General features: G+C 53.4%; 1 protein-coding gene and 1 pseudogene across 4 annotated transcripts in view; both read right to left on the bottom strand.

Annotated features, from left to right (window-relative positions):
- XYLB (xylulokinase) overlaps window positions 1-25,826 on the bottom strand; it is a 37,785-nt gene that overhangs the window by 5,964 nt on the left and 5,995 nt on the right. For 2 of the 4 annotated variants that reach the window (XM_037148209.2, XM_053669236.1), the window contains exons 4-17: window positions 24,625-24,705; window positions 22,618-22,704; window positions 21,946-22,074; window positions 21,059-21,124; window positions 19,791-19,863; window positions 17,959-18,077; window positions 15,179-15,260; window positions 13,605-13,645; window positions 12,960-13,075; window positions 12,055-12,170; window positions 10,275-10,348; window positions 7,609-7,705; window positions 2,582-2,640; window positions 1,000-1,087 (exon numbers count right to left, since the gene is read on the bottom strand). In XM_037148209.2, the coding sequence (XP_037004104.2) occupies window positions 1,000-1,087; window positions 2,582-2,640; window positions 7,609-7,705; window positions 10,275-10,348; window positions 12,055-12,170; window positions 12,960-13,075; window positions 13,605-13,645; window positions 15,179-15,260; window positions 17,959-18,077; window positions 19,791-19,863; window positions 21,059-21,124; window positions 21,946-22,074; window positions 22,618-22,704; window positions 24,625-24,705 (1,228 nt within the window). The remainder of the gene's footprint in view (window positions 1-999; window positions 1,088-2,581; window positions 2,641-7,608; window positions 7,706-10,274; window positions 10,349-12,054; window positions 12,171-12,959; window positions 13,076-13,604; window positions 13,646-15,178; window positions 15,261-17,958; window positions 18,078-19,790; window positions 19,864-21,058; window positions 21,125-21,945; window positions 22,075-22,617; window positions 22,705-24,624; window positions 24,706-25,826) is intronic. The other 2 variants (XM_053669234.1, XM_053669235.1) reach the window with 2 other exon arrangements.
- On the bottom strand, window positions 11,342-11,486 carry LOC128628052 (uncharacterized; annotated as a pseudogene).

Below are 25,826 nucleotides of genomic sequence, written 5' to 3'. Positions count from 1 at the left end.
CTCCTCAAAAAAATGTATTTAGGTGGTAGATTGAAAGAAAACCAGCATAGACACAAAGGAGAGAGGGGGAAAAAAGTTTCCGTGAGTTAAAAAAAGAAAAGAAAAAGAAAAACTCAGAGGTAAATGCAAATAAAACCCAATATGATATGATATGATTTTAACTAAAAGCATGACAATCTGCACATAAATTGCTCAATGATATGATACAGAAAGTGATAGAAAGTGGTGTGAGGTGGGGTGTGGACGGAGGGGAATAAAAAAAAGGTAATAAGAGAAGGATATGGTCCCGAATTAGCTGTCAATGCTGGTAGAAAATATAAGCATTAAAAGGCACATCAAAAAGTCGAGAGCAAATGTGTGAAGAACGGAACCTCTAGAGGGAAAAAACAAAACGAAGCCCCTATGGCACGTGGGCAGCCAGAGGAGCATCCCCCGAGCAGGCAGAGGGCGGAGCAAATTGGCCAAATGGAAGTAAAAACACCCTGTGGGCATGTGCTGCCCTGCGGCCCAGAACTTTCCTAGGTGGAGAGAGCTTCCAGAGTTTCAGGGAGGCCTCCAGGGAGCCGAGGGGGCTGGGCCGCTGTCCAGGGTCCTGAAGTGCTCGGCTCTGAAGCCTCCATCATTGTCTCAACTTCCTGCTCTTGCTGACAAGATGGCTCTGGCCTTCACCCACGTCTCCTGCCCACCTGCTGTCCACACCGAAGCCCGTGTGCCCTCAGCATGCCCTCTGTCTTTCCCAATGTCCCTGTGCTGAGCCTGTTGCTGACCAGGTCTCACTCCGTTAGGGCCAGGTTACGTACAGAATAAAGGAACAAAAATTGAGGTGGTTCTCGCCTGCTGGGAGGGAGAAAAGGGAAGCTGCAGCCCACTGCCCTGTGTCCCTGAAGACCCCAATGTCCCTAAAGACTGGGTACCTTCCAATCACCCCTTTCCACCCTCCTCGTCTCAGCCAGTGCCCCAATCTCTCCCGGAGGCATCCTCCCCCACCCACCAACCTACCATGGAAAGCCCGGTAAGCAGAGCCCACGCAGGCCGAGTTGGCAGTGTCGGTGACATATACTGGGGCGCCAAACACATCCGAGAGCACCTGGAAAGGACAGAGGTCCTGACTGTGGTGAGTCTGTCCTCAGAGGGAACATGGGCACTCTGGCGCACGTTATCCCAGCCCTCTTCCCTCACCATCTCCTGGTGCCTCCCAGGAGGTTCCCACTGTCCATTGCTGATCTGGAGAACTTCAGGGAGTGTGACCCAGAGCCCTGACACTGTTGAACCATGGAACCAACACTGGCCATGACCTTCAGACCTCCTGTTATATAATAAAGCTACTATAGTCAAGGATGTTCGTGGCCATGCACCCTGGTGACAAAAGGGTTAGGATGACTGGCGGGAAGTCTCTAGTGGAGGCCCAGCTCTCCAGGTTGTCCCTGCACTGCTTCAACATGTTATCAGTGACAAGGAGGAAGACTTAGGAAGTAGGCTTAGCAAACGGTCAAGGTGGAGACAGCTGGATAGCAAACTAATATTAACAAGCCCAAACCCAACTAACAAGGGCATGTTTTATAGGGATAAAGATAAAGCATTCCATTTAGGTCTCCCAAATAAATCCCATATGTTTAGAATGCAGGACATGTACTAAGAGGAGCTGACGCCCCCTCGGGACCCCCTGACTGGACCGGTGTGCACCCCACCCCACATGCTATGAGTATGAGCTGCTAATGGCTCACAGCTGCCCCTCCCTTAAAGAACTCTCATCTGAACAGGGGTTGCCTCCCACAGGAGGTTATTTTCACCCCTTTCCAGGTTGGCCAGCTGGCCCCCTTACCCCAAGGTGGTCACAAGTCTGTGGCAGAGTTCATGTTCCAGGTCTCCCCACAGGACGGAGCTGAGGTCGACTCCAGCCAAAACACATCCTCGCTTGCAGCTCTTCCCCTGCTCCACCAGTATCCCTCACTCCCTTTCTCCCTGGAGAACTCTCTCAACACATCACTTACACTGTCCATTTCAAACTCTGCTTCTAGAGAATCTGTGCTCAGACAGGAGTATTACATACAAGTCAAGAGCTCATGCAGCTATTCAAACAGCTAAGGCAGCCTCAGGCTACATCCAAAAAATACTCAGTGTCCCAACAGGACCCTGATAGCCTCAAGATGTAACAGCCCAATTGCCAGACATCTGCAGGTTGATTTCAATTTTGGTCACATATTTCTAGCATAATGGAAAACCATGAAGACAATGACACAGTCTGGCAACTGTATGGTTAGAGACATGGCTGGGGAAATCAGAGCTCTTTAAATTAGAAGGGAGAAACTTTTAGGAAGGCGAGACCACTGGCACGCAATGTCAGGTATGACATGTGGGACAGGCACTTTCCATGTGATGACAGAGGCCAGTGCTGATACCAGAGAGTGGAGTTCTATGGGCAGCGGATTCCACCTGAGTCTAGGATGACCTCCTTACAGTGTGAGGGGTCAGGCAACAGAGCTGGCTTCCTGGGAGGAGCAGTGGGAGCAGGGGCAGTTCTGCTGCTGAGTGTCCAGCTCTTAGAGGCAACAGACATGGAAGAGGGCCTGCCAGCACTTACTTGTAATATGTCTCTGTTGTGAGATGCCCCTCCTGTGGCCAGAATCTTTGTTCTGGGCACTGCAAGGAAAAAGGAAAAGAGGAATCGCTATGACAATTTCCAAGGCAGAAAGGCTGTTCTCCAGAGTCCCTTGGCCACAAAGGGCTTCTGTGGGCCCAGGGCTTCTTGCTGTTCTCAAAGGACAGGAGCAGAGAGACCCAAAGCCAGTTCTGTCCCCGAAGGCTTGTCGCATGTAATTTGCTAGTGAGGCTGCTGTCCCACCCACTTCTTAGTGTCTTCATTTCTTTTTTAATTATTAAAAAACAAAGTCAATGAGACCGGGGTAGAAGGCACCTTACTTAAATTGATGAAGGCGTATATCCAAAATTTACAACACACATCACTCTTAACAGGATCAGTCAGAAGCATTCCCTTTAAGGCTGGTGTGCCTGTCAGATCCAAAAAATGTCCCTGAATGGCCCCTGCCTCCTGATGTTCACACCTTCACGCAGTCCCCTCTTACACTGAATGGGGCTGACTTGTGTGACCATAAGCTGCGGTATAAGCGCTGGAGTGTGGATGCCAAGGCCAGGTCATGAAGGACACTGAGGCTTCCTTCCTGCCCTGCTGCAGACCACCGTCTCTCGGATCACTCTTTCCAAGGGCCGTGAACTACCATGTCTTGGAGACACTCACATTGTAAGGAGGCCTATGTGGCGAGGATCTGACGCCTCCTGCCAACAGCTGCCTCAGAAGCAGACCCTGCAGCCTTCGTTAGTCAAGCAGTTAGATGACTCCAGCCCCAGACATGGGGGCATGCTGAGCGCAGCCTCAGAGGAGACCTCAGTCAGAACCACCGAGCTATGCTAACCCTGAATTCTCAACCCACAGAAACCATGTAAGGTGTAAGTGTTCATTTGTTTTTTAGGCTGCCAAGTTTTGGGATAATTTGTCATACAGCAACAGAGAACTAGTATGAGAAGATTCATACCATCCAATACACTACTACATAGTACTAGCTATTCTAAGCAATGCTATAAGATAAGAAAAACAAATAAAATACAGATGGACTGAAAGAAAGATGAAACTACCATTATCTGTGGACAATAGGCCATCTAAAAAAATTAAAAATAGGCAAACTGCCCTGGCTGGTGTGGCTCATTGGACTGAGTGCCAGCCTATGAACTGAAGGTCACCAGTTCGATTTCTGATCAGGGCACATGTCTGGGATGTGGCCCAGGTCCCCAGTTGGGGGCATGTGAGGGAACCTATGTGTGTTTTTCTCACACATAGATGTTTCTCTCCATCTTTCTCCATCCCTTCCACTCTCTCTAAGAATAAATAAAATCACTTAAAAAATAGACAAACTAATAAAAGTTTAATAAGGTTGCCTATCTAACAAAAGACACACAGTTCCACTTCCAGTTAAAAGGGAGATAGGCAAGAAAGAACATTACTTGTATCATGTTACAATCAGAGAACTCTGAAAATATAAACAAAAACATACTCTTATTAAAGCTATCAAAACATTGTAAATGCAGAGTCTAAGTAAATTAAATTCTGGGATGAGATGAGCCCTTAAGTGCTGGCTCTTCAGGGTAGTAGAGAGTAGTGGAATAATAAGTCTCCAGAGGCAGAGAAACTTGGCCAGAACAGAGAGAGACCTGCCCGACATCTAGCAACTGCACCTGGGAAGGTGGGGCAGACTGGAGCCCAGCAAAGCCCAAGAGGCAGAGCTGGTCCTTCCATGGACCGGCTCTCCCCAGGGACTGCTGCTGGGTGGGGTGCTGGGAAGCTGGGGCAGGGTGGGAACGCAGGGAACTCCGCATTCTCACAGTATTCAGCGCCATGGGCTTCTGCACTGCCTGACACCTTTACAATGGAAGCACATTTGTGTATTACACGCCTATTTAAAAACAAATAAATGTTTTAAGGCCCTGCTTTCCCGCTCAGCCTGCCTCATCTCCACTCTCGGCCGTGAAGGAAGCATCTGGGCTGGGACAGGGGAAGGGAGGACAGTCCCCTAAAGAAACAACCTAGGACAGGGAAGATGTTCCAGCGTGATTCCATGCAGGAAAATCAGAAACAGCCTCCATGCCTCACTGTGGGGAGGGTCAACTGCAAGTGAGGTAAAGCACCAGGAAGCAGGCTTTTCAGAAATTCCAGGGTTTGTATGTACAAAGGAAATAGGACTATCGCTATATAAAAATAACCGCCTACAGGAGACTGGAAGAACTTGCAGGTGGTGCAAGTGGTTGGAAGAGGGGATGGAATTCTAAGTAGTTTCCTTTATTTTCCACACTTGATAAGACAAGGTTTTATTGCTTTTACAAATCAACCTAAACAAAAGGAAACATACATGGAAACGAGCTGCGAAGGGACCACGACATTAGCCCAGCATGGACGGGTGTGTGTCTGATGGTGTCTGAACATCAACAGAGTGATTGTTCTTGAATAAAGCAGATGTTGCCAGAGTCCAGAGCCAGAAGCTTGGTTCAGCTTCGAGCAAGTGACTTAACACTCGGTGTCCTACTTTGGGAAGTGAGAGTAATACCAGCATCTATCTCAGAGCACTGTTGTGCTTAAAACCAGGCCGGGCACACAGCAGGTGCTTAATACAGGTCAGCAGCTATTGTCATCATGATCACCACTCTCACTTTAAGTGCCTCTTTATTCTCCTTAAACACTATTATAACAAGACTATGACCAATCCGGAACAAACCCCACGCAGGTCAGTCCACACAGCAACCGGGAAAATGATGCCTCTTCTGAGTGCGGCCCCCTGTGGTTCCCAGCATGTGACATGATCTGGTTTGAGCGGAACCCAGAGGAGCTGGCAAGACAGGTTTGATTAAGCTTGCTAGGAGGAGAAGGAACTGTACACCGTGTTGCACAGGAACCACGATGGAGGCTGGGAATGACGACAAGACTACACGACCCCTAAGGAGCCCAGGAAGGCCTCTCTGTCCTCACTGCCTCTCCCTGCACACTGAGCTGAGAGGGCAGCCCCCAGCCCCCACCTGCCCCCTCCTGACAGCCAGGGGACCCTTCCTGCCAGGCAGTGGCTGCCAACCTCAGCACCATCCCCACCCTGCTTACCTGACTGCATTTCTCTGAGAACTTTGAGGTCTTGGAGAGATTTGGGGAATTTCTTTTTACAGTTTGAGTGGAAGGGTGGAGAGTAATGAGTGTGTTTATAAATGCTCATTTATTTACAAGCATGCATGGCTTTGCAAGGGTAAACATTCTGAGAAATGCACTAGTAGGTGATTTTGTTATGCGAACACCACAGAGTGCACCTCACACACCTGCACGGTCTAGCCTACTGCACACCTAGGCTTCCGCTCCTGGCCTACAACCCTACCATACAGCGTGTTATGTACTGAACACTGTGAGCAGCTGAAACACAATGGGGAGTATACATGTATCTAAACATAGCTCAACGCAGAAAAGGTACGGTACTTTTATACAACTGGCAGTGCAGTAGGTCTGTTTACACTGGCATCACCATGAACACGTGAGTGATGCACTGTGCTACAATGTTATGACAGCTATGATGTCACTGGGTGTTAGAAATTTTCAGCTCCATTTTAACCCTGCAAGTCCACTGTCCTATATGTGCTCTGTTGTTGACCGAAACATCATTTTGCAGCATGTGACTGCACTTAGCATTTTTATTGCACACACACACACCCTGAAAAATCTACATACACATCATAAGCTGGGAGCCTGACAAATCTTCACAAATGAAACACCCGCACATCCCAGGAAGCAGCACGTCACCAGCACCCCAGAGACTCTCTGGTGCCCCTCTCCTGAAAGGTAACTGCTAACTATCCTGACTTCTGCCAACAGCAAACAGTTTGGTCTGTTTTTGATTTTGATGTACATGGAATCCTGCCCTATGTACTTGGTGCTTGGCTTCTGCTCAGAGCTCCACTGTGTGAGAGGCACCGATTCTGTTGCATGTAGCTGAAGCTGGTTCATTTTGGTTTCTGTGCAGTATCACGTTGTATGAATACCCACCATGCACTTAACCTGTCTGCTATTGATGGGTGTCGGGTTGTTTCTGTGTGGCGCTACCAAGCACAGAGCCACAAGGAATGGTCTCCTGTACATCTCTGGGGAACATGCGTACACATTTTGAACACACATTTGCCAAGAGGTGAGCTTGTAGCTTTAGTAGGTACTGCCTAACAGGTTTTCAGATGGTTTTCCTGAAGCTTATTTTTAGAATATCCTTTCATTTGGTGGGTTCAAAAACATAACACATACACTACATAGAACTTAGATTGCCCATAAAAGTACCATGAAGAGGCCATGAAGCGAAGAGGCCATGAAGCAAAGAGGCTTCAGGAGTTTTCTACCCTCTCCAGTGACAACAGAGGCTGTTGAGAGGGCAGACGCATCTTAGAAACCTGGTTACCTTGCAGAACCCCAGAGCACAGCAACGCCATATTGGTGTGGGAACTCACTCACCTCCAAAAGCGGCCCCTTCCCTAGCTGGAGTTCTTAGAAATCTCTTTCTCCCACATGTGCCTCCCCTGCCCTGGTTCTGCCCCTCCATTCCAAACTGTACATCCCCACTCTCCCCTGCCCAAACTGGAATGCCCAGTACTCCGCCTCCTGGGCAGATGGGGCCTGGACAGGCAAGACAGAGGCCAAGGTTCAGTCATGGCCCCAGCCTAGACCTTTCCCACCTGCATGGCCCTGTCCTCAGGGTCCAGAGCTTGAGACATCCAGTTTGCAGGCTGGAGCTTAACCTCACAGGAAGATCTCCAAGCCCTACAGCTCCTGGCCAGAGGACCAGGTCACTGAGGACAGAGCGGAGAAGCAGGCACAGCCTGCTCACAACTGCGGGTCAACTCACTTTCAGCCACCAGCAGGGGCCAGGCTCCCTGGCTCTCCTTTGTGAGGCCCCACAATGGAGCCTGGACAGACAGTGCCCGCCAGGCAGTGCCTGAAGGCCCCAAGGGTTTCACGCACCTCAGTGTGAGCGGGACCCTGACCCCTCAGCTCGGAACGCAGCCCGCCAGCAGCTCACTTACTGACTCGATAGCCCAGGCCCTCGGCGTGGATCCTCTTGGCCAGGAACTGCCCTTCAATCAGTGCTCGGACCTCCACGTCCTTGGGAAACGCTGAGACCTGTCTCCAAGGGAAAGTGAGCATAGAGTGAAGGACTTTCATTATCTATTCACGTGTGCATGTTACCATCTTAAACAATAACCCAGCCCTGGCTGCTGTGGCTCAGTGGGTTCCGCATCGTCCCTCAAACTGAAAGGTCACAGGTTCGATTCCCAGTCAGGGAACATGTCTGGGTTGTGGGCCAGGTCCCTGGTTGGGGTCGTGTGAGAAGCAACCAATAGATATTTCTCTCTCAGATCACTGTTCCTCTCCCTCTCTTTCTCCCTCCCTTCTTCTCTCTCTAAAAATAAATAAATAATTTAATTAAAAAACAAACAAAAACCCAGATTCAGAACTCACGGCTCAGGCCTCCAGTGGAGCCTGTGTATAGCTGGGCTCCTGAACCACCAACTGCCTTTCACATACGCTCACACACACACACACACGCAACTCACACACATGTGCTTGCAGCCTCACAGGAGTCCCACTTTGGGGAGTCAGAGCACCAGAGAGCTCAGGCCACCAAGGGTTCCTGTCCTGCCCCTGCCACTAGCTCTGTGGCCCGGAATAAGTGATGTACGTCTTGCTGAGCCTTGAGTTCTTTCTCAACAAAACTGAGATAACAGTGGTACCTGTCATTTTTTCATCCTCACCCAAGGACAGGCTCATAGATCTTAGAGAGAGAGAAACATCAACGAGAGAGAGAAACAACGATCAGTTGCCTCCCATACATGCCCTCCGACCAGGGAGTGAACCTGCAACCCAGGTTTGTGCCCTGACCAGGAATAGAACCCACAACCCTTCGGCGTATGAGATGATGCTCCAAGCAACACAGCCACCCGGCCAGGGCAGCACCTGTGTTTGAAGGCTGTTATAATGACCACAGTAGACAACAGACCCTGGTCCACGTAGTGGACACTAAGTGAGAGCCAGGAGCTTTTACTGTGAACCCACTGCTGTGGGGCGCCCTCAGGCCGATGCTGGTGGGCACTCTCTGGCCTGGCCCCTATCTCTAGCCCCTGAGACCAGCGACAGATGGACGCTCCCGCCCTTTTCCCCCCGAGCTACCCCAACCCAACGCACCTACTTTCAGAGCCTCCAACTGCTCCCTCTGCCTGAACGTCTGCCCACCTCAAGGCCACCTCCTCAGAGAGGCCACACCTGGTCACCCCATCTAGCTCGCCCCTGCTTTCTCACATGGCACCTTGTCCTTGTCCTTCCTAGCCACAATGCACACTGTACTCATATATATTTTTGTGCCTTCCTAGATGATGGGCGCCATGGAGTGGGTACCACGGGTACCTCATTCTCTTCTGTGTCCCCAACGCCTGGTACCAATCATGCACCTGTTGATGGAATGAATGAAGAAAACCACCTTCTCCCTTAACAAACCCAGACAGATTCACACAAAAGAGAACAGGCATATCTACTCTCTGTGAAAATAGAACCCAAACGGACCCTCCATCAGAAGACGCGAAGGAAGCCCCACACTTCTATTTACAATCTAATAGGTGACGCCACCATCAGCCCTGTGATCCAACGCCAGCTTCAGAGACACTGACGGACGGAGGCTCTCAGACACTCGTTTGGGTCAGACACACCCCCGAGGTCCAACCCACAACGTGGTGCTGACCCTGGTGGCTGACCCGCAGACAAGTCCATTCGAAGCAGTGAGTAAGGACCGGATCTCTCCTGGGAGGCCACAGCGTGGAGGGGGAAATAAACCAGTGGCTTTGGGGCCAGAGGAGACCAGGTTTGAGCCCCTCCTCCACCTAGGTCCTTGTGACTTGGCTGCGCTATCTAGCTTCTCTGAGTCTCAATTTCTGCATCTGTAAAGGAGTTGGCAACACCTGTCTCACAGAGTTCCTCTGAGAGGTAAATGAGAAAAAGAAAGAAAACCACCAGGCCCTGGCCAGCGTGGCTCAGTGGGTTGGAGCGTCATCTCATAAATTGAAAGATCACTGGTTCTATTCCTTGTTGGGATCCGTGCCTAGGTTGCAAGTTTGATCCTCGGTCAGGGTGTGTACAAGAGGCAACTGCTCCATGTTTCTCTTCCCCTCTCTCCCCCCCCCTTCCCCCTCTCTAAAATCAATAATCATGTCCTCAGGCGAGGATCAAAGAAGGACATTAACAAAAACAACAGCAAAACCCCAAACAACCAGGTGAGTGACTGGAAGAAAACAAAGCTCAATAAATGTGAGTGCTCCCTCCCACCCCTAACCCCAGAGTCTCTTTTGAAGAGGAAGAAATTCATGGTCTTGAGATCTGTGAGTTTTTGGTAGGTATGGGATTAATCCGGGCAAGGAATCGGGTGCTGTGACGCCCTGTAGTTGTCGGTGTGAGCTCGTCAGCTCAAGGGAGACCCCTGAGGTGTTCTGCGCCCCTGTCTGGGAGAAGGGCTCGAATTTTAAGTCCCGCTGACTCCCCGGCATCAAGCATGCACCCCGGCACATCGAAAATGTGCTTTACTGATGAGTGAGTGAATGAATGAAGCCCCTAAAGGTGGCAAAATTTGATAGGTAGCTGTTAAACTTAACACTCAGCAGTGGAGTCGATGTACTTCCAGATTCCAGACCAGTCTCACACGTACCTCACGGTTTTCTGCGCTGAACCTGTGGCGGCCGATCATTTCGGGGGTGATCTCCATTACGTCAAAATAAAAGCCTGAAATGGACCAGGAAGAGACTAGCTGTCAGTGGCCAAAAACAAAAGGTGGGTTGTTCAGGACTTAGAAAAGGGTAAAGGTGCGATGACCCCACATCCCTGTCTCTTGGGCCCCACTCATTCACCCAATGATGTCACGAATACCCACACTTCCTTCCCTCTAGCAGGGCAGAAGGCAACTGGAAAGGCCTAGCTTTTCTTAGCCCCTCCTATGCTCCCCGGGCAACCAGGCCAGGGGCAGCTGCCCCACCAGCCCTGAAATACCTGCATGGTTTTGTGGCAGGTGGTTAGACAAATGTGAGCAGAGCAAGTACGATGGGCCGGGTCCAGAGGGTCACCAGGGCAGAAAGTCCCAGAGCCAAACCACGGAAAACAAGGACCTTGCCCCCAGGGTAACCTTTCTACCCACAGAAATACTGCTGGTCATGCAGTTTAGAAACCCTGGCTCTTCCTATTGCAGGTTAGACCCCTTGGAGGGGAACCAGAACAGGCAGCCGGAGAGTAGCCTTTAACATTAAGCCCCCAGGACAGTGGAGTTCTGACCTGCACCAAATATGTCTAGGCCTCAGCTGCGCTCCAGCTCCAGGCTCGGAGAAGTAGCAAAAGCAGACAAGCGAGGCCAAGGCTGACCTGAGGACCAGCTGCACTGACTCACGACCCCCTGCCCTGGTGCCGATCCATCACTGAAGACCACGACCCTGAAAGGACACACCTGAAAAGCTGATGAATACTCTATGGAGATCTTCCCCTGGGGCGGCCCCTAAAATCCCCACCCTTAAAAGCCCTCAGGACGGAGGACCCCGTGTGCTCTCCCCTTGGGGAGTACGCCCATGCCTTTCCCTCCCCCCTTCCCCCCACCCCAGACCCATTACCTTTGCCTTTCTCTCTCCTAGGTTCCCAGGGGCCCTTTTTTTTTGCCTCTGGAACTTGTTTCCTGAGCCTACTTCTTCTACAGCCATTTCTTCTACCTCTGTGAGTTTCTTTTTCTTTTTTTTATGTGCCTCGAGCATGAACCAGCTCTGGCCACCAATGCAGGCAACAAGCCAGGATGAACTGAGGACTGTACAACTGCTTTGCCCCTGACTGATATAAGAGCAACATCACCAATTGGGTGTGTCCTTCCCCATTGCCAGGGGGTTTGTGAGTTTCTAAATAGACTTTCCCTTATAGTCTGAGTCTTGGCTCTGAATTCTTTCTTAGCCAGAACTCAAGTACTAAGGCTGATGAACCAAGGTCACTGAACCCAGGTCCATTCTGCCTCTACCAGTTTAACACCTGGTGCCATTCCCACAACCAATAGTTGCACCAAGCGAGGCACATGCCCTCCCCGCCCAGAGGCCTGCTGTAAACGCTGGGCACTTCTCCTAACAGGACCCTGTGTCTGCAGTAGATGGCTGTGTACAGGGATGCACCAGGGTAGAGGAGGCGCTGTGGCTGCCATTTCTGATGCTGTCACCAGGGGCTTCGAGGGGGACAGAAGACACAGGGCACGGAGAGGCCACCAAGAGCAGCTTCCAGCCCTGCCACGCTCAGAACACAGGGCCTCACACCAGCTTTAAGGCCCATGGAGCAGAAGCATAGACAGTCATGGCTCTCCTGGGCTTCTCTCTGGCCCTCCTCTCCCCACAACTGATGGGGCACCAGGCCCTTTCTCTCCCAGGCAGCTGCTGCCCCATCACGGGCCCAGGCATCACCAAACAGCTTACCCAAGTTTCCACTATTCCCCATCTCCGTGGACTGCAGCGCCTTAGAGAACTCGCTCCAGGAACAGGCAGCCGACTCATCTCGGATCTTCTCTCTCATGAGGGAGCCATTTTTAAAGCTGCAGAAGTGCACAGGAGCCTAAGGGAGGGTCCCAGTGCTCGCTGACTGGGCCCACATGCCACCACGTAGAGGGGCTGCGGGTCCGGCTGGACCCCAAGCCCCAGCCCCTGCAGGGCAGGGATCTGAGGTTCTCCTTCAGGTATGAGGGCCAGCTCATGTCTCGGAAATCATTGGGAAACACACTGGTCTTGGGCTGTTTACAGAGCAGGCTGCCTTGTAAACACAAAGGAGCCCAGGGAGGGTCAGGGAACTTGGGTTTCTGCACACTGCACCGCCTGGGTAACAGGGAGGGGCTGGCTACATTTCCTAGACCTACACATTCTCCAGCGGTTCCTGGGGCTGAGAGGGTCAGAAACCTCCCTGAGTAGCTTCCGGTGTCTCCAAAGGCCTGTGGTCAGGATGCAGAGCACACACACCCTCTCCATAAGAACTGTCAGGAAGCAGGACACCCTCACCACCATTTGCTGAAGATGTGCCATGTGCCAAACATGTCCTAACAGTACAAAGTAAACGCTCTTATTCTCATTTTATGAGCAAAGTGAGGCTCAGACATGCTATGGCTGGTGTCTGCCCCAGGCCGTACAGGATGTGGGTGGTGGGGTTGGGATTTGAACCTGGGTTTGGGGACTCCAGGTACTGAGTTCTTCCCTACCAGCTCTGCTGCCAGCAAGACCCAGTGAGTCCTGGGGGGCTCGGCTGCCCACAAGAACCTGCCCAGTGGAACGTCTTCGGGTGCTCCGGGTAGGGGCCGACCTGCCCACACCTCCTCCCTCCCGGCCCCACCTACCACAGAAGTGCCATGTAGTGCTGGGGGTCAACCGGGTTGCAGAAGATGTGGCCTTCCAAGGCAGGCGTGGGCTCCTGGAGCCAGAGGAACAGGGTGTCGCTGGTGCCCAGGCTGACCTGGGGAGAGATGGGCGGAGGTGAGGTGCCCTGGCCCTACCACGTCACTCCTCAGACCTCAGATGAATTGCCACCGCCTCGGAGAAACCTCTTCTGACCCTCCCGTACCAGAGGAGTCCAAGGTCAGCTTCCTCGTTATGGCTGTTGCAGATCCTAAGGATTGACTTCCTAGCACTTAGCACAACCGCGTAAAACTAAAGGTGCCGGTGAGGACTGGCTTCCCAGGTGGCTTTCCCACTGAACCCAGGAGGGCAAGGGTGATGTCTTCCTAACTCGTCTGGGAGCTCTCAGCCCCTGGCCCAACAGCTGAACCTTCTGCCACTGTGCCTGGCAAGACTGGGCACTGCCAAAGCAGGCAGAGGACTCGGCAAAGGCAAATGACCCTCTCAGACAGATGATGTGGAAAGCTCCTGGGGCCTGGGTTCCCCTACTCAGCTGCTGTTTGGGACCAGCACACTCTGACAGGCAGTGAAAATGGCCCCCGGGGCAGAAGAGCCGGCCCAGCTGTGGGTGTGAGAAGTCACCTTACCGCAATGTCACCTTCCTCCAGCCTCATGCCTGCCAGCGATGCTAAGAAGGGCCGGGGAGACTCTGGTTAGCAATGTGGGAGCCACAGAGCCCATGGCAATCGCCCCGCCCCCCATGGGAGCGCAGCCCCCACCTCCCACCAGAAGCCACATGCTAAAGGTAGAGGCAGGAACGGTGGGGAGCTGAGGGCTCAGGAGGTCCCAGAAGGTGGCCCCAGCAGTCAGAGGGTGGAGGCTCTGTGGCCAGGGCCTTTGATTTGGGCTAAGACCTCTTCCCTAAAGCAGCCCAAACTCCCCGCCCACTGCCAGGCCTTCCTGGGAGCACAGAGAACTGAGGGGTCAGGTCAAGACACCAGGACAAGTGAGGCAGAGAAAGACAAAGGTGTGGCAGGAGTGAGGGGCCTTCCCCTGCCCCAGCAGTATGACAGGGGGCAGGCTATGCGGCCCACTCAGCGATCTCTATCTGCCTTGTTCACTGATACCTGAAAGAAGGCCTGTCATGTAGTAGCTACTCACTAAACATCAGGAGCATGAATGGAAGGAGGAATGTGGGGACCAGTGAGGTGCAATGAGCAGTGTGTGTCCAAGCCCTGGGTCCCAGAATGCCCTCTGACCTCCATCATGGCGCACCGGTAAAATAAATGCCGGCACAACTGAACCCTCCACAACCATTAAAATGTTGGACAAAAACATTGCCCAGGTTGGCTGGACATAAAGAGGTTGGAAGGATGGCCATCAGAATTTTAACTGTGGTTATCTCTGAGTTAGGGATGATTTTTACATCCTTCCTTTAGTTTGTCAATACTGAAATTTTTTTCTGCAATAAAAAAAAAGCATGAGCCTTTGTTCATCTGTTTGCTTGTTATTGTTGCTGTTATTTTAATGAAGGTGCAAATAATGTATTATTTAAGGCAACAGCAAACTGAAGGTCAGACTCAGAGAGGGACTGGCTGAGGGTTACCTGCCTGGTAGCTTCAGCTGTCAGCCTGCAACCAGAGTCCAAGGAGGAGGACAGAAAGCTGCTTCGTTGTCACTGCCACTCAAATGTGTCCGGATTCTCATGTGGTTAAAAAGCAGGCCCATTATTCCCCCTGACCTTCTTCTAGTTGTTAGAGTGGGTGTAAGGACGAGTGCATGTTCCTAATGAGACTCGATGATGTCATTTTCATTTTGAAAGGAAAACACGGTGGGTGGATGCGCAGTCAGTCCCATCTGTAGGTCAAATGACGCACAGGGACTGGAAACCGTGTTCTAGAGGCAGGGTTTGAGGAGCTGAGAGGTTGAGCTTGGAACAGAAATGGCAGGGCCAGGATGGGCAGGTAGGACTGCCCTCCCCAATCACTGATCTGCTTTCCTCTGGGGCGGGGAGGCAGACGTCAGTGGCTCTCGGGGACAGGCAGGCCAAGGTGGGGCAGCTCCAAGGAGTCAGGTTTCAGGAGTGGAGCCCACAGTCCAGAGGGAGGGGTCCCCCCACGGAAGGGCTTCACCGAGAGGCCGGGCTGGCATTCTCAAGTGCCCGCATGGACCGAGTCACCGAGTCGGGCTGCCTGGAGAGTGAAGTCCCACAGGTACTCACCCGGGTTGTCCCCAGTGAAGGCCACCACTTTGCATTCTGGAGAAAATCCGTAGCGCTGGACGTAGTAGGAAGAAACGGCTCCCTGAGGAAGGAAAGCCGGCACACCGCTGAGGCCAATCTCGCTGCTCAGCACAGCTGTGCACCCCTGAGGCCGTCACAGAACAACTACAGGCTCCCAGTCGTGGAACCCGCAGCTGTGCCGCGCCCTGTGGCCTGGCACCACGGTGCGTGTTCATCCCACCCCTTCGAAAACCCACTTGGTTTTCAGGTGCAAGGCCGCCAGAGCCACCCAATCCTCACCTTGTACTTACCACGTAAGCTCCAAATTCTGGATATAGCTTTCAAAATAAATAACTGGAGGACACAAGCAAGCAAACTCACGGGAGCCCATCAACCCTTACACGTGCCCTCTATCAGCCCAGCAATCAGACTCAGAATAACTGCACATACAAAGGCAGAGGTCAACGTTCTAAAGAAAATAAACCCGAAAAGGCAGTGTGGGGGCTGGGTCCCCCAGGAACGGAGGCCCTCGGGCCCCTCCACGAGCTGCTGTTGGACCGGGGGACAGGGACACCCTCTAGAGAGACACAGAGTCTAAAGAAAGCATAGTTATAAAACAAATACACACGCACACACACCCACACAATTTTTCCCCTTTCCCTGACTTCATCTTAGTTCTAAAAGTACAAAATCAATAATAACAACACTTCCTGGTGCCTGGGAAAAAAAGTTGCTTCCTCCAGCAAAGTGTCCAATTCAGAGCAGAATAAGCTGTGTCCTGGGAGATATACGAGTCTCAGCCTCAGGCACTGCAGAAAACACGGCTTGAGTCGGGGCTCGTGGGCAGGTGGCTTGTTTGGGACAGTGATCCCAGGAAACATGAGAGGAAGCAGAAGAGTCGCATGGGGAAGAAGGGCAAGTCCGTCCTGTGGTGCAGTGTTGAGCTGGTCCCCGGGCCACCAGGCTCACCCGGGGGTCAGTGTAGCAAGTGGACTTGAGGTTGTCTGCCTGGGGACCAGACAGGGGAGCAGCTCCCCAGTGGCTCCCGCTGGTGGGGGTTACTCCCTGCACCTCCAGGTTTGCAGAGCACAGATGTGGAGTCACAGAAGCCCCGGAGTGTGAGCCAAGTGTGGGAAATGGGGTGCAGCCTGGGCAGGCTGCTGCCAGGGGATGACGGCTGGCAAAAAAAACTGGCCAGAGGATGCAAGGTGGGGCCAGAGGAGTGTCTGATACAACCCGTCACCAGGTACCTTCCTGGACACTACCTCCCCCCAAAATAGATGATAGAAGTGGATGTTGCTGCTGTGGCCGGGTAGCTCGGTTGCTTAGAACACCGTCCCGATACGCCGAGGCTGAGGGTTCAATCCCCAGTCAGGGCACATACTAGAAGCAACCAATAAATGCATAAATAAATGGAATAACAAGTTCATGTTCTTTTCCTCTCCTTCTTCTCTCTCCCTAAAATCGATCAATGCAAATATTTTTAAAAAATGGATTTTGCTTGTTTTCCCCATCACCATCACGCGGTGCATACGTTACAACGGAAAACCCAGAACCATTCCAGAATCAGTCCTTTCCCGTGTCCCCAGCTGCCAGTCTCCACACAGGCACCCCTTGGAGGCCCGTGTTTGTGGCCCCGAGGCCTGCTGCCACGGACAAGACACCGCTCTCCATCTCATGGGAAATAACAGCGATGCATGGACCACCAGCCCCAGCGGCTGGTCTGTGTTCTGTTCGCCCTCCCTCTGCCTTTCTGCTGGGTGGTGCCCTGCCTGGGTCCTTCCTTCCGCTGTGGGTGCTGGCCTCAAGGTGCCCTCTGGTTGGCGAGGGTGTGGCTTTGCCACAAGGTACTCAGGTACTCCTGATGGCAAAGGCTGTTTCCAGCTTGTCAGTGTTGATCTTGGACGAGTGCCTCTGTGGCTGGGAATCCCAAGAGGGAGGGCCCGTGATAATTCGGGTCTCCTCCTGGCCCACCACTCCCAGCTCCCTGTCTCTCCCCAGGCCTGGGGACCCTCCTCCTTTCTCTCTGTCCCACCCAGGATTTCTAGCTGTGTAGCCTCTGCTCCTCACCAAAGGGCCGTGTGGACACGGCCCGGGTCTCTCTCAACTCCACTGTCCCCAGAGCAGCCAAGAACTGAGCCAGCCAACTAGGGACAGCAGGACACTCACAGCCATGTCTGTTCTGAATGGGGCATCAGCCTAATGCTTAAACGTTTTCCCTTTTACAGTGGGACCAGGCACTATCCCAAGTATCTTAAACATTCTAAAGGTATCAACTCATTCATTTGACCCAACAGCCCAACAAGACAGAAAGTACTACTATTCTAACTGTTCCAGGAACAATGGAAATGACAAGGAGATTGAGGCACAGAATAAAGTCTCAGAGCTGGTCAGTGGCTGAGCCAGGGTCCCGTCCGGGCCTGTGTCTGGCTCACTGGTGCTTGTGTTTTCTCCAGCCTTCCTGCTTAGCTCCATTTCTGGTCCCTAACCCCAGAATTGCTTTTTTTCCCAAAGGTGTACCTTTGGAAATCACCCAAAACGTTGTTTTCATTTTTTTCCTACAGGTTTCTAGTGGAATTTTCTAAACACCCCCCTCCACTGCCAACAGGCAGTGATCTACAACTGCACCCAAGTGCCTACTAAGTGCAGGGCACTGATGCAGACTTGACCTGTCTTATACTGGACTGAAGGCTCCGTGTACGAATGAGCGTGTTGCACTGCACTGCTTCCCCGTGGCTGCCAGCTCTCAAAGCGGCCGCGTCACTGGAAGGAGGACCTACCACGACAGAGCACGACGGTACCGGGGGGCCAAGCTTCTCCTCTAAGCGAGGTGCACAGGCACGGAGGCAAGCCTGGGACCAGACTTTGTCCCGGATATGCAACAAATTCATTCCAGAGCCTAAGGAAGAAGGGAAATAAGAAACATCTTGGAGACATGCACAACCCCGGCAGAGAGCAGCTCATTCTCTTGCAGCAAACCTGTGCCAGCGGAACGTGTACCATGTGCCCGGGTCACGCCGGAACCTCAGGACCAGCGGGGCCCAAGGAAACACGTGGCCCCCGCCAGGCCCCCCGAGTATCTCCCCACCGGCTGGAATACCGGTTAGCCTGCAGAGCTGCCGCTCTGAGACCTGGCCCCGGGAGGGAACCACCAGCGTATGTTGACAAGGATCCGCCCTTCGTGCCCCCTGCGGGTCCAGGTTCTGCTCGGAGGCCGCCTGTTGCTGATGTGGGCCAGGCTGCAGGGACTCCCCAATCGCACCCGCCTTCGAGCAGAGTTCTCAGGCTCCTCTTTCTCACGCTCCTCACTAAGATCAGCTCACTGAGTCTTTCCTAAAACCGTCAGTTCCTCCCCAGGCTTTCCTCAGGGTGGGGGAGGGGAGGGGACCCAGAGCACCAGTGAAGGCAGACAGACGGTTGGGATGGGACAGGGATGGAGTCAGGTGCCCATGTGAGGAGGTTAGCCAGCTGGTAAATTAGGAGATGACTCCTCAGGTGAGCGGCGTGGAGGGCCCAGCGGAGGTTGAAGAACGTGACCCTCTGGCACACCTACTGGAGCCATGGGGTGGCCCTCCCCAGCAGCACGTAGCAGCCCCCAGTAGGCGTGGAGAGCGCAGGCAGACTCCGGGGCGAGGCCGGGTTTAGGTTCTGCTGCTCCGAGTTCTCTGCCATTAGCTGTAAAAACCCCTTCTCCTCCAGACTGCGAGTGAAGCTTGGGGACCACTCCTCGGTCACCTCACTTTCGCTCCCTGAAAACTTCAGGTGAACTCCAAGGGGCCCAGAGTGTTAGCTCTTTCTGCGGCCAGGTCCACGGGTCTGCGCTCCGGTGCTCCACTTTCCTCCCGCTTCTGGTCATTCCTTTTCATCTAGGCTCACCCGAGAGCTCCTGCGGCACCTCCACCCAGCTTTCCTTCTTCCCTGGCACCATTTCCATTGATTTGGGGGTTGTTTCTTTTTTCATTCCAGAAATTCACAACTCTCATCAGTTCCCCAGTGTGAAAACTTCAGTAAATAACTTCCAAGATGGCTCCTGCTCTCCCCAGAGTCCAGGTGTTCACGCTGTGAGGTCCCTGCCTCCCGGTCCCTGGGTAGGTCTGTGCAACCCGTGGCTTGGGGCAGACGTGATCGTGTGTCACTTCCCAAGATTAAGGTGCAGAACTCTGCAGTTTCTGCTGGGCTGCTCTCTCCCAACCCCTACTGGTGGCATCTGGCGGTGTTGTCACTAACAGCCCCACAGGAGCCCCACACGGGGAGAAACTGAGGCCTCTGGCCAACAAATCATGTGTGTGACCCTGGACCTGCCAGCCCCAGACAAGGCTTTAGATGACCACAGCCCTGGTGGCCAGCTGTGTGGCCCCTCACCAGAGATCCTGAGCCAGAACCACGCAGCTAAGCTGCCCCCAGGTTCCTGACCTTCAGACACTCTGTGGGATAAGAAACACTCGTGATCTTCAGCTGCTACGAGCTGTGGTCATCTGTTGCACAGCAAAAGATAACGAATACTCTCCCTCCTTGGCAACAGATAATAGAGCTGAAAGACTGGCACCCGCCCAGATGGCCGCGGCTCACACGGCCCTCGCACCCGCTGCCTGGGCACGCTCCTGGTACTCACCGTCACTGTAGTCAATGGGGCAGTAGGACCCAAGGAACAAGGAAGCAGCAAAACTACTGACCAAGGAAATTCTCTGCAAGAGAAGGAAACAGCAGGATACGGCTCACTTCCATGCACTCTAGGCAACTGAATGCGTCACTCACACACACGTACACACAAATGAGAAGAGGTTTGAACTGGGAGGAATGTGGGAACTGTGAGCAGTAACAGCAGTGGCACCTCACTCTGCAGATGATAACACTGTCAAGTTCAACAGAGACAAGGAGCCACAGGCCCTGTGAAAACGCCACGCTCAGGGGAGCGGGTTTGCCACCGGGAATCTGGGGAGTATGGTGCCCCAAGGGAGGCACTTCCGTCCTCCACTTCTGAGGTTTTCATGCCTAGTCCCAAGGGCCGTCAGAGGTGTGGCCACAGGGCTCTGAGCCAACAGAGACACTTTTGGGGGTTCAGAGCAAGAACCCGTGAAAGCTGGCCCCTCGGATGCCAAAGACCCCAGACCTGAACTGGAGGAACTGAAGTGTTGGCCAAGGGTCTGTGCTTCCTCATGGGAATCACGGACCCTGCGAACAGAACAGAAAAGAATGACACCTCCTGTCCCCATCAGGCCACATTTGTCCTTTGTTTCATTTGTCCTTGAGTCATTAAAGAACTAATGGATATAAACTCCCTAGATTAAAAAGGGCCCTTGGTTTACCACGAGCTGACCACTGTCTAATGACTCAGGGAGGGAAATCACTGCCACCGAGGGCACCGAGCGCCTTCTCCGCCAGCACTAAGTGCTGGCTTCTAGCAAGTGGATCAACAAATAAATCTGGGGTCCTGGGACGCTGCCTCCGGTGGAAGAGCCTGCCGCTGGGGACGCGTCAGTCCAGCTTTACACATTCCCTAAGAAAACACTGACCCCACGCCAATCGAGAGCCTGGAAGCTACGCCATGTTAACCACGCAGGAAACTGAGGGGACAGAGCCCAAAGGGCACCCAGATTTCTCGCTCGGCTGGTCCCAGGAAGACACCTGTCCCTGTGGCTCCCACCCTGACGCTGACCTCTATCCCCTGACTTCTCTTTCCCACAATTCCATTCTTTCCCTCCTCTTTGGGAGCAACCAAGTTGTCCCCAAATGAGAAAAAAGCCCATGGACTATGTCATTTTTAATGTCTGCTAACCATTGTTTTTGCACCAATGCGCATGAGCTTTCTTGCTGTTAGAGGTAAGTATTACAACAGTAATTCGATGGTGACTTTCAACCCAGCAGGAATGTCTAACCAACCTCTGTGTGTGAGTAGGCCTCGGGGTTCTGCTGGTAAATCTTCGCAATCTGGTTTCCTGTAAACCGCTGGGAAAAGATGGCAAATTCTTAAAAACCCAAACCCTACATGATTAACTCTGTCAAGTGCACGAAGTGCAGCACTTGACAGCTCCGGGCAACAGTTCATACCACGAAGGCCATAAAAGGCCTCGGAGGTGACGCTGTCTCCGACCGCCCTCAGGGAATAGGCCTGGCCTGGGGCCTCATACGCAGCCCTGGGGCCACTGTGACCACAGGCACCTATGCAGGGGACTCAGGTATCTGCCCCACCCACCTTCTTCTTCCTTCAGGTGGCCCCAGTAGGGTTGGCCCTGTGCCCTGAAGCCTCTACTGCGGCAGGGGGGGGGGGGGTCACATGACCCAATGTGGCACTGGGTGGGTGGCAGCCATCTGTGCATTGGGGTGGGACCACAGCTGGTGCCAGCAGGAAAAAGAACTTTTTTCCACTTTGCCAGGAACTGCACTGTGTCTTACATGCACTGATTTCTTTCAGCTTCAAAACTACCCAAAATGTAAGTGCTACTTTCGTCCTCAGATTAGAGAGGCTGAAGCCGGTGTCCCATCATCACCTCAGCTCGACGTGACGGGCACAGCCGTGCTCACACCTCAGTTTGGACCTGGGAATACCCACGGGGAGGCCCGCCTTGCTCGACGGGCGGCACACAGGGTGGGACAGCCTGGATCAGGACCAGGGGCCAGAGCGTCTAGTCCTGGCTCCTCTGGGGTGACACTCACACAGGGGCCAGTCGCCAGCTGTGTCCTCCCCGATGTCCCAAGAAAAGGCACTGGAGGCAACCAGACCCTCCTCCCAAGACCAAACGCAATCCCAGCCCATGGGGCCTGCCTACCTCATAGGCGCGGGAGCCGGTGAGGCCGCTGAGAGCCTGGGCCCCGCCCACGGAGGCCTCCAGCTGGCGGCACTGGGCGGTGGTGCTGGAGTCCATCCACACCGGGCAGTCGCCGATGGAGAAGCAGGCCTGCAAAGAAGGGGCTCCGCCTGCTGACCTGGGACTGGCGGTCACACTGCCCATGACAGCAGGTGTGGACGCCTCTTCCCTGGATGTGATCTTGGGCAAGCCCCTCCCGCCCATGCCTCCATCTAGCCCACCAGGGTCTCTCCCTGCAAGCCTGACGTTGAAGGTCCTGGTGAGGATGCCCGAGCGTGGCAGGGGACACTGGACGTGGGTAGGAAAGGGCTCATGCAGCCTGGCAGGGGCATTTGGGGCCGCAAAGAAGAGAAGCCAGGGCTGGCCTTCCAGCATCAGGAGGAGGTGCCCTGCCCCAGGGGAGATCCTAAGGGGGGACTGAGTCGGAGTCAAGCAGGGTGCTGAGGGGTGTTAGCACCCGACCCTCTGTCCGGACAGCAGGTGTGCCCACCACAGGGGGACCGGCCGGACCGTGCTCACAGGACCACCACCAGAGCCAGCCTCCAGGCCCTGACGATGCACCGAACCCCCAGACTTCAAGGCCTTCCACCCCCCTGCAGCAGTTTCTCTGCCTTCCCCAACCTGGCCAGTTACCTGCAGCTGCTCGTGTAACGGGAGGTCTGGCGACAGGCTCGTCAGCACCCGACTGGCCCCGGCTTTCCAGTATATACTTCCATGTTGCTGTCCGGAGAAACCCAAGTACATGTTTGTTGGCCACGTACTGGCATCACAGCCTTTTGGAGACAAAGAAAGACCCCAGACCACACACCGGAGATCTGGGCTCGGCCCCCCCTTGCCCTTCTTAACCCCCCGGAACTTCCCCTCTTCGTGAGCCTTGCTTTTCACACCCACAGAACAAGGAGGGACTCCGCCCTGCTCACCCCACAATTTGTAGGCAGGCTCCAAGACAGATGGATCGGTCTGGATTTTGGTGCCTTTATAAAAGCGTATTTAATATATTGCTCATAATATTTCCTGACATTCACTCATTCGTTCACTTACCCATTCATTCAACCCTGGAGGTGCAGTGATAGGGCCGGGGACAGAGAGGAGGGGCATCTAACCAGCTGGGGGTACCAATGGGAGAAGCAGACGTGACTATTAGGAAAGAATCCCAGAGTTGAGTGTGTGCTCCAGGCAGAGGGTGACCACAGGTGAGAGAACCTGGCAGGTGTAGGGAAGGGTGGCTTTCTAAGCAGTGGGCCTGAAGCTGGGACAGGAGGTGGGTGACAAGACTAGAGGACAAGGTGGCGGCACCAGGGCCTTGATGTCCAGGCTTAGAAGGCTGGGGTTTATCCTGGAGGTGGTAGGGGCTCTAGATGAGCAGGGTGTGGCCAGAGTCGAAGGTATGAATGGGCTGGAGGAACCTGGGGGGAGGTAGGTGGGAGGCAGGGAGCCTGAGGCAGATGCCCAAGGAAAAATGATGGCACTGGGCCTGGGCAACAGAAGCAGAGATGGAGAAGACGGGGTAGATTCAGGAGTCATGTACAAACCCATGGGGGGGACCCTTGGATGTGGCCCTGGGTTCCCTGAGAAAGAACCCGAGAAAGAAGAGGTCTGGAGTAGATGGGTGCTCAGCCTGGGTGTTCATAAGACACCTAACCACGGAGGCGAAGAGGATGCTGGGAAGGAGAGGGTGTCTAGGCCTGGGTTCAGGTGAGAGGCAGGCAAGGTCACCCAGGAAATCTGCTTATTTTAACGAGGACAGAAGCAGCCAATTCCTGTCAGGTCAGGGGAGGAAGAGGTGTCTTCAGAAACATTACTAAACTTTGTCTAACAAGGGCTAACCCAGCACGGAGCAAAGTGGTTCTGAGGATGAAACTATCGGATCCTGATTTCCCCGCCTAGCAGCCATGTGACCTTGGACAAGTGACATCACTTCTCTGTGCCTAAGTGTCCCCGTGTAAACAGCAATGATAATAAAAACAGTAGCTAAAACTTCAGGATTGTACGTACCAGGCACTGTTAAATTTTGTGTATTTAACACTCACATTGAGCCTGTGGCAGATGAGGGTAAGGAGGCACCAGAGCTGGGTGGACATCACCCAGGTCACTGCTGGGAGCGGCAGAACTGGGGACCAAACCCAGGCAGCGTGCCCAGAACCCCGTGCTCACCCCTCGTAGCTATGGCATGAGAACTCAGCCGGTTCGTACCAAAGGCCCAGCACTGCACCTGGCACGCGCTATAGGCTCAATGTTCATTCTCGTTATTATTACTGATGTCTCTACTAACAACACTGCCATCATTATTAGTGTCGTTTCTGACTCTGCTCTACTTCCAGGAAACAGAAAAGCACTTTCAGGCCCCACCCACCCCCGTTAGAACAAATTCCCAAAAACACTCCCTCCATCCGGTCCCTCCCCACCCACTGCCCTACACTGTGCCGAATCAAAAGAACTGTCTCAGATCCTTCTGCAAGGAGCCTAGCCATGCACCCTCCAAGGCAAAACAGCTGATGGGGGCTTTTACTAACAACAACATGTACGCTGTGGATTTCAAGACCAAGTGCCTTCCCTTGTGGGGTGCCGGCCCCTTGGCACCAGCTCCGCTGCCCAGGACAGCTGCCCTCACGCGGTCCCTGCTGCCCACTGCAGACAAACCTGGCCTGCCCCGGACAAGGCAAGGACTCGCGAGAAGTCAAAGCCTGAAGTCTTCATCTTCTCCAAGATGCTATCCAAAGCCTGAGCAGAAAAACAGAATCCACCGTGACTGCACTGAAATAAAAACCAGGCAGCCCCACACCAAAATGGAAGTGCCTGTCATCATAGTGGGGGCGACAAAGAAGGAACTGACACATTAATTAAACACGGAGGCATCAGTCAAACAAAAAGGCGAACTATACTAAAAACACTTTAAATGTATGAAAGCACAAACCACTAACCCTTAATTTCTGCTTCTCCGGTTTGTGACTCCTAGGCACTCAGGAAGAGAGAAAACAAAGCGGCTCAAATTTTGGTTTCTTTTATTTGCATTTTCAACCCACCCTGTTAGTGATGTCACTTCTCTGCAATGGAGAAGTGGAGAGCAAAGCAGAAGATTCCCACCAGAAAGGCGCCCCAGGCCCAATCCAAGTCCCAGAAAGCAAGGTCGGAGAGAGAGCAGGGACAGCTGGTGGCCGTTTGTCTCAACCCCCACCATCCACCATCCACCATCCACCATCCACCATCCACCATCTGGTAGGACCTTCTCTCTAGCAAGGCCCCACTGTGGGGTGGGAAGGGCAGGACCCAGGAGGGCTCGATACCTCCCCTGAGATTTCCCAGCAGGAATTAGAGTCCCCCGAGCTGGCATTTCCTTGTGGATAGAAAGGCCATCTGAGTTTTTGGCCAACCTCACCATCGCCACCCACCCTGTGCAGAGGGATGGCTTTCATGGTCCTGGCTAGGGCTCTCAACTCTAACCCTGCTTGCCAAACCTCATGCAGGGAGCGTGGAACAGCTGGAGCAGGGACTGGCAAAGCTAGAACAGATCCAGTCCTGGGGCCTGCTCAGAATTATTACAGGAGCCACCCTGGCCCCAACCCCAGGCCTGGCTCCCTACCCAGTGCTCACCTCCCCAAGTTAAGGTCTCGGCACCATCCCTGGGATCTCTAGACACCAACTCTTGCCTGTTGCCCCCATGCTCCCCATCCCTGCCCCCCTGTCTGGCTCAGCCCTCTGAAGTACATTCCAGCCAGCCTGCCTGGTGGACGTTCATCCTTAACCTCATCCTCCAGGATGAGTCGGGGTCAGACAGACCAAAGAGAAATCACACTAGTTATCTCAACAGAAAGGATTCACTACAGGAGGTAGGTCACACAGGT

The sequence above is a fragment of the Artibeus jamaicensis genome, unplaced genomic scaffold (genome assembly GCF_021234435.1).
Source record: "Artibeus jamaicensis isolate MK-2021 breed Jamaican fruit bat unplaced genomic scaffold, CSHL_Jam_final contig_519, whole genome shotgun sequence".
In the NCBI taxonomy this organism is placed as follows: domain Eukaryota; kingdom Metazoa; phylum Chordata; class Mammalia; order Chiroptera; family Phyllostomidae; genus Artibeus; species Artibeus jamaicensis.
Note: the sequence above shows the minus strand (reverse complement) of the source record. Positions and strands in the feature narration are given on the sequence as shown.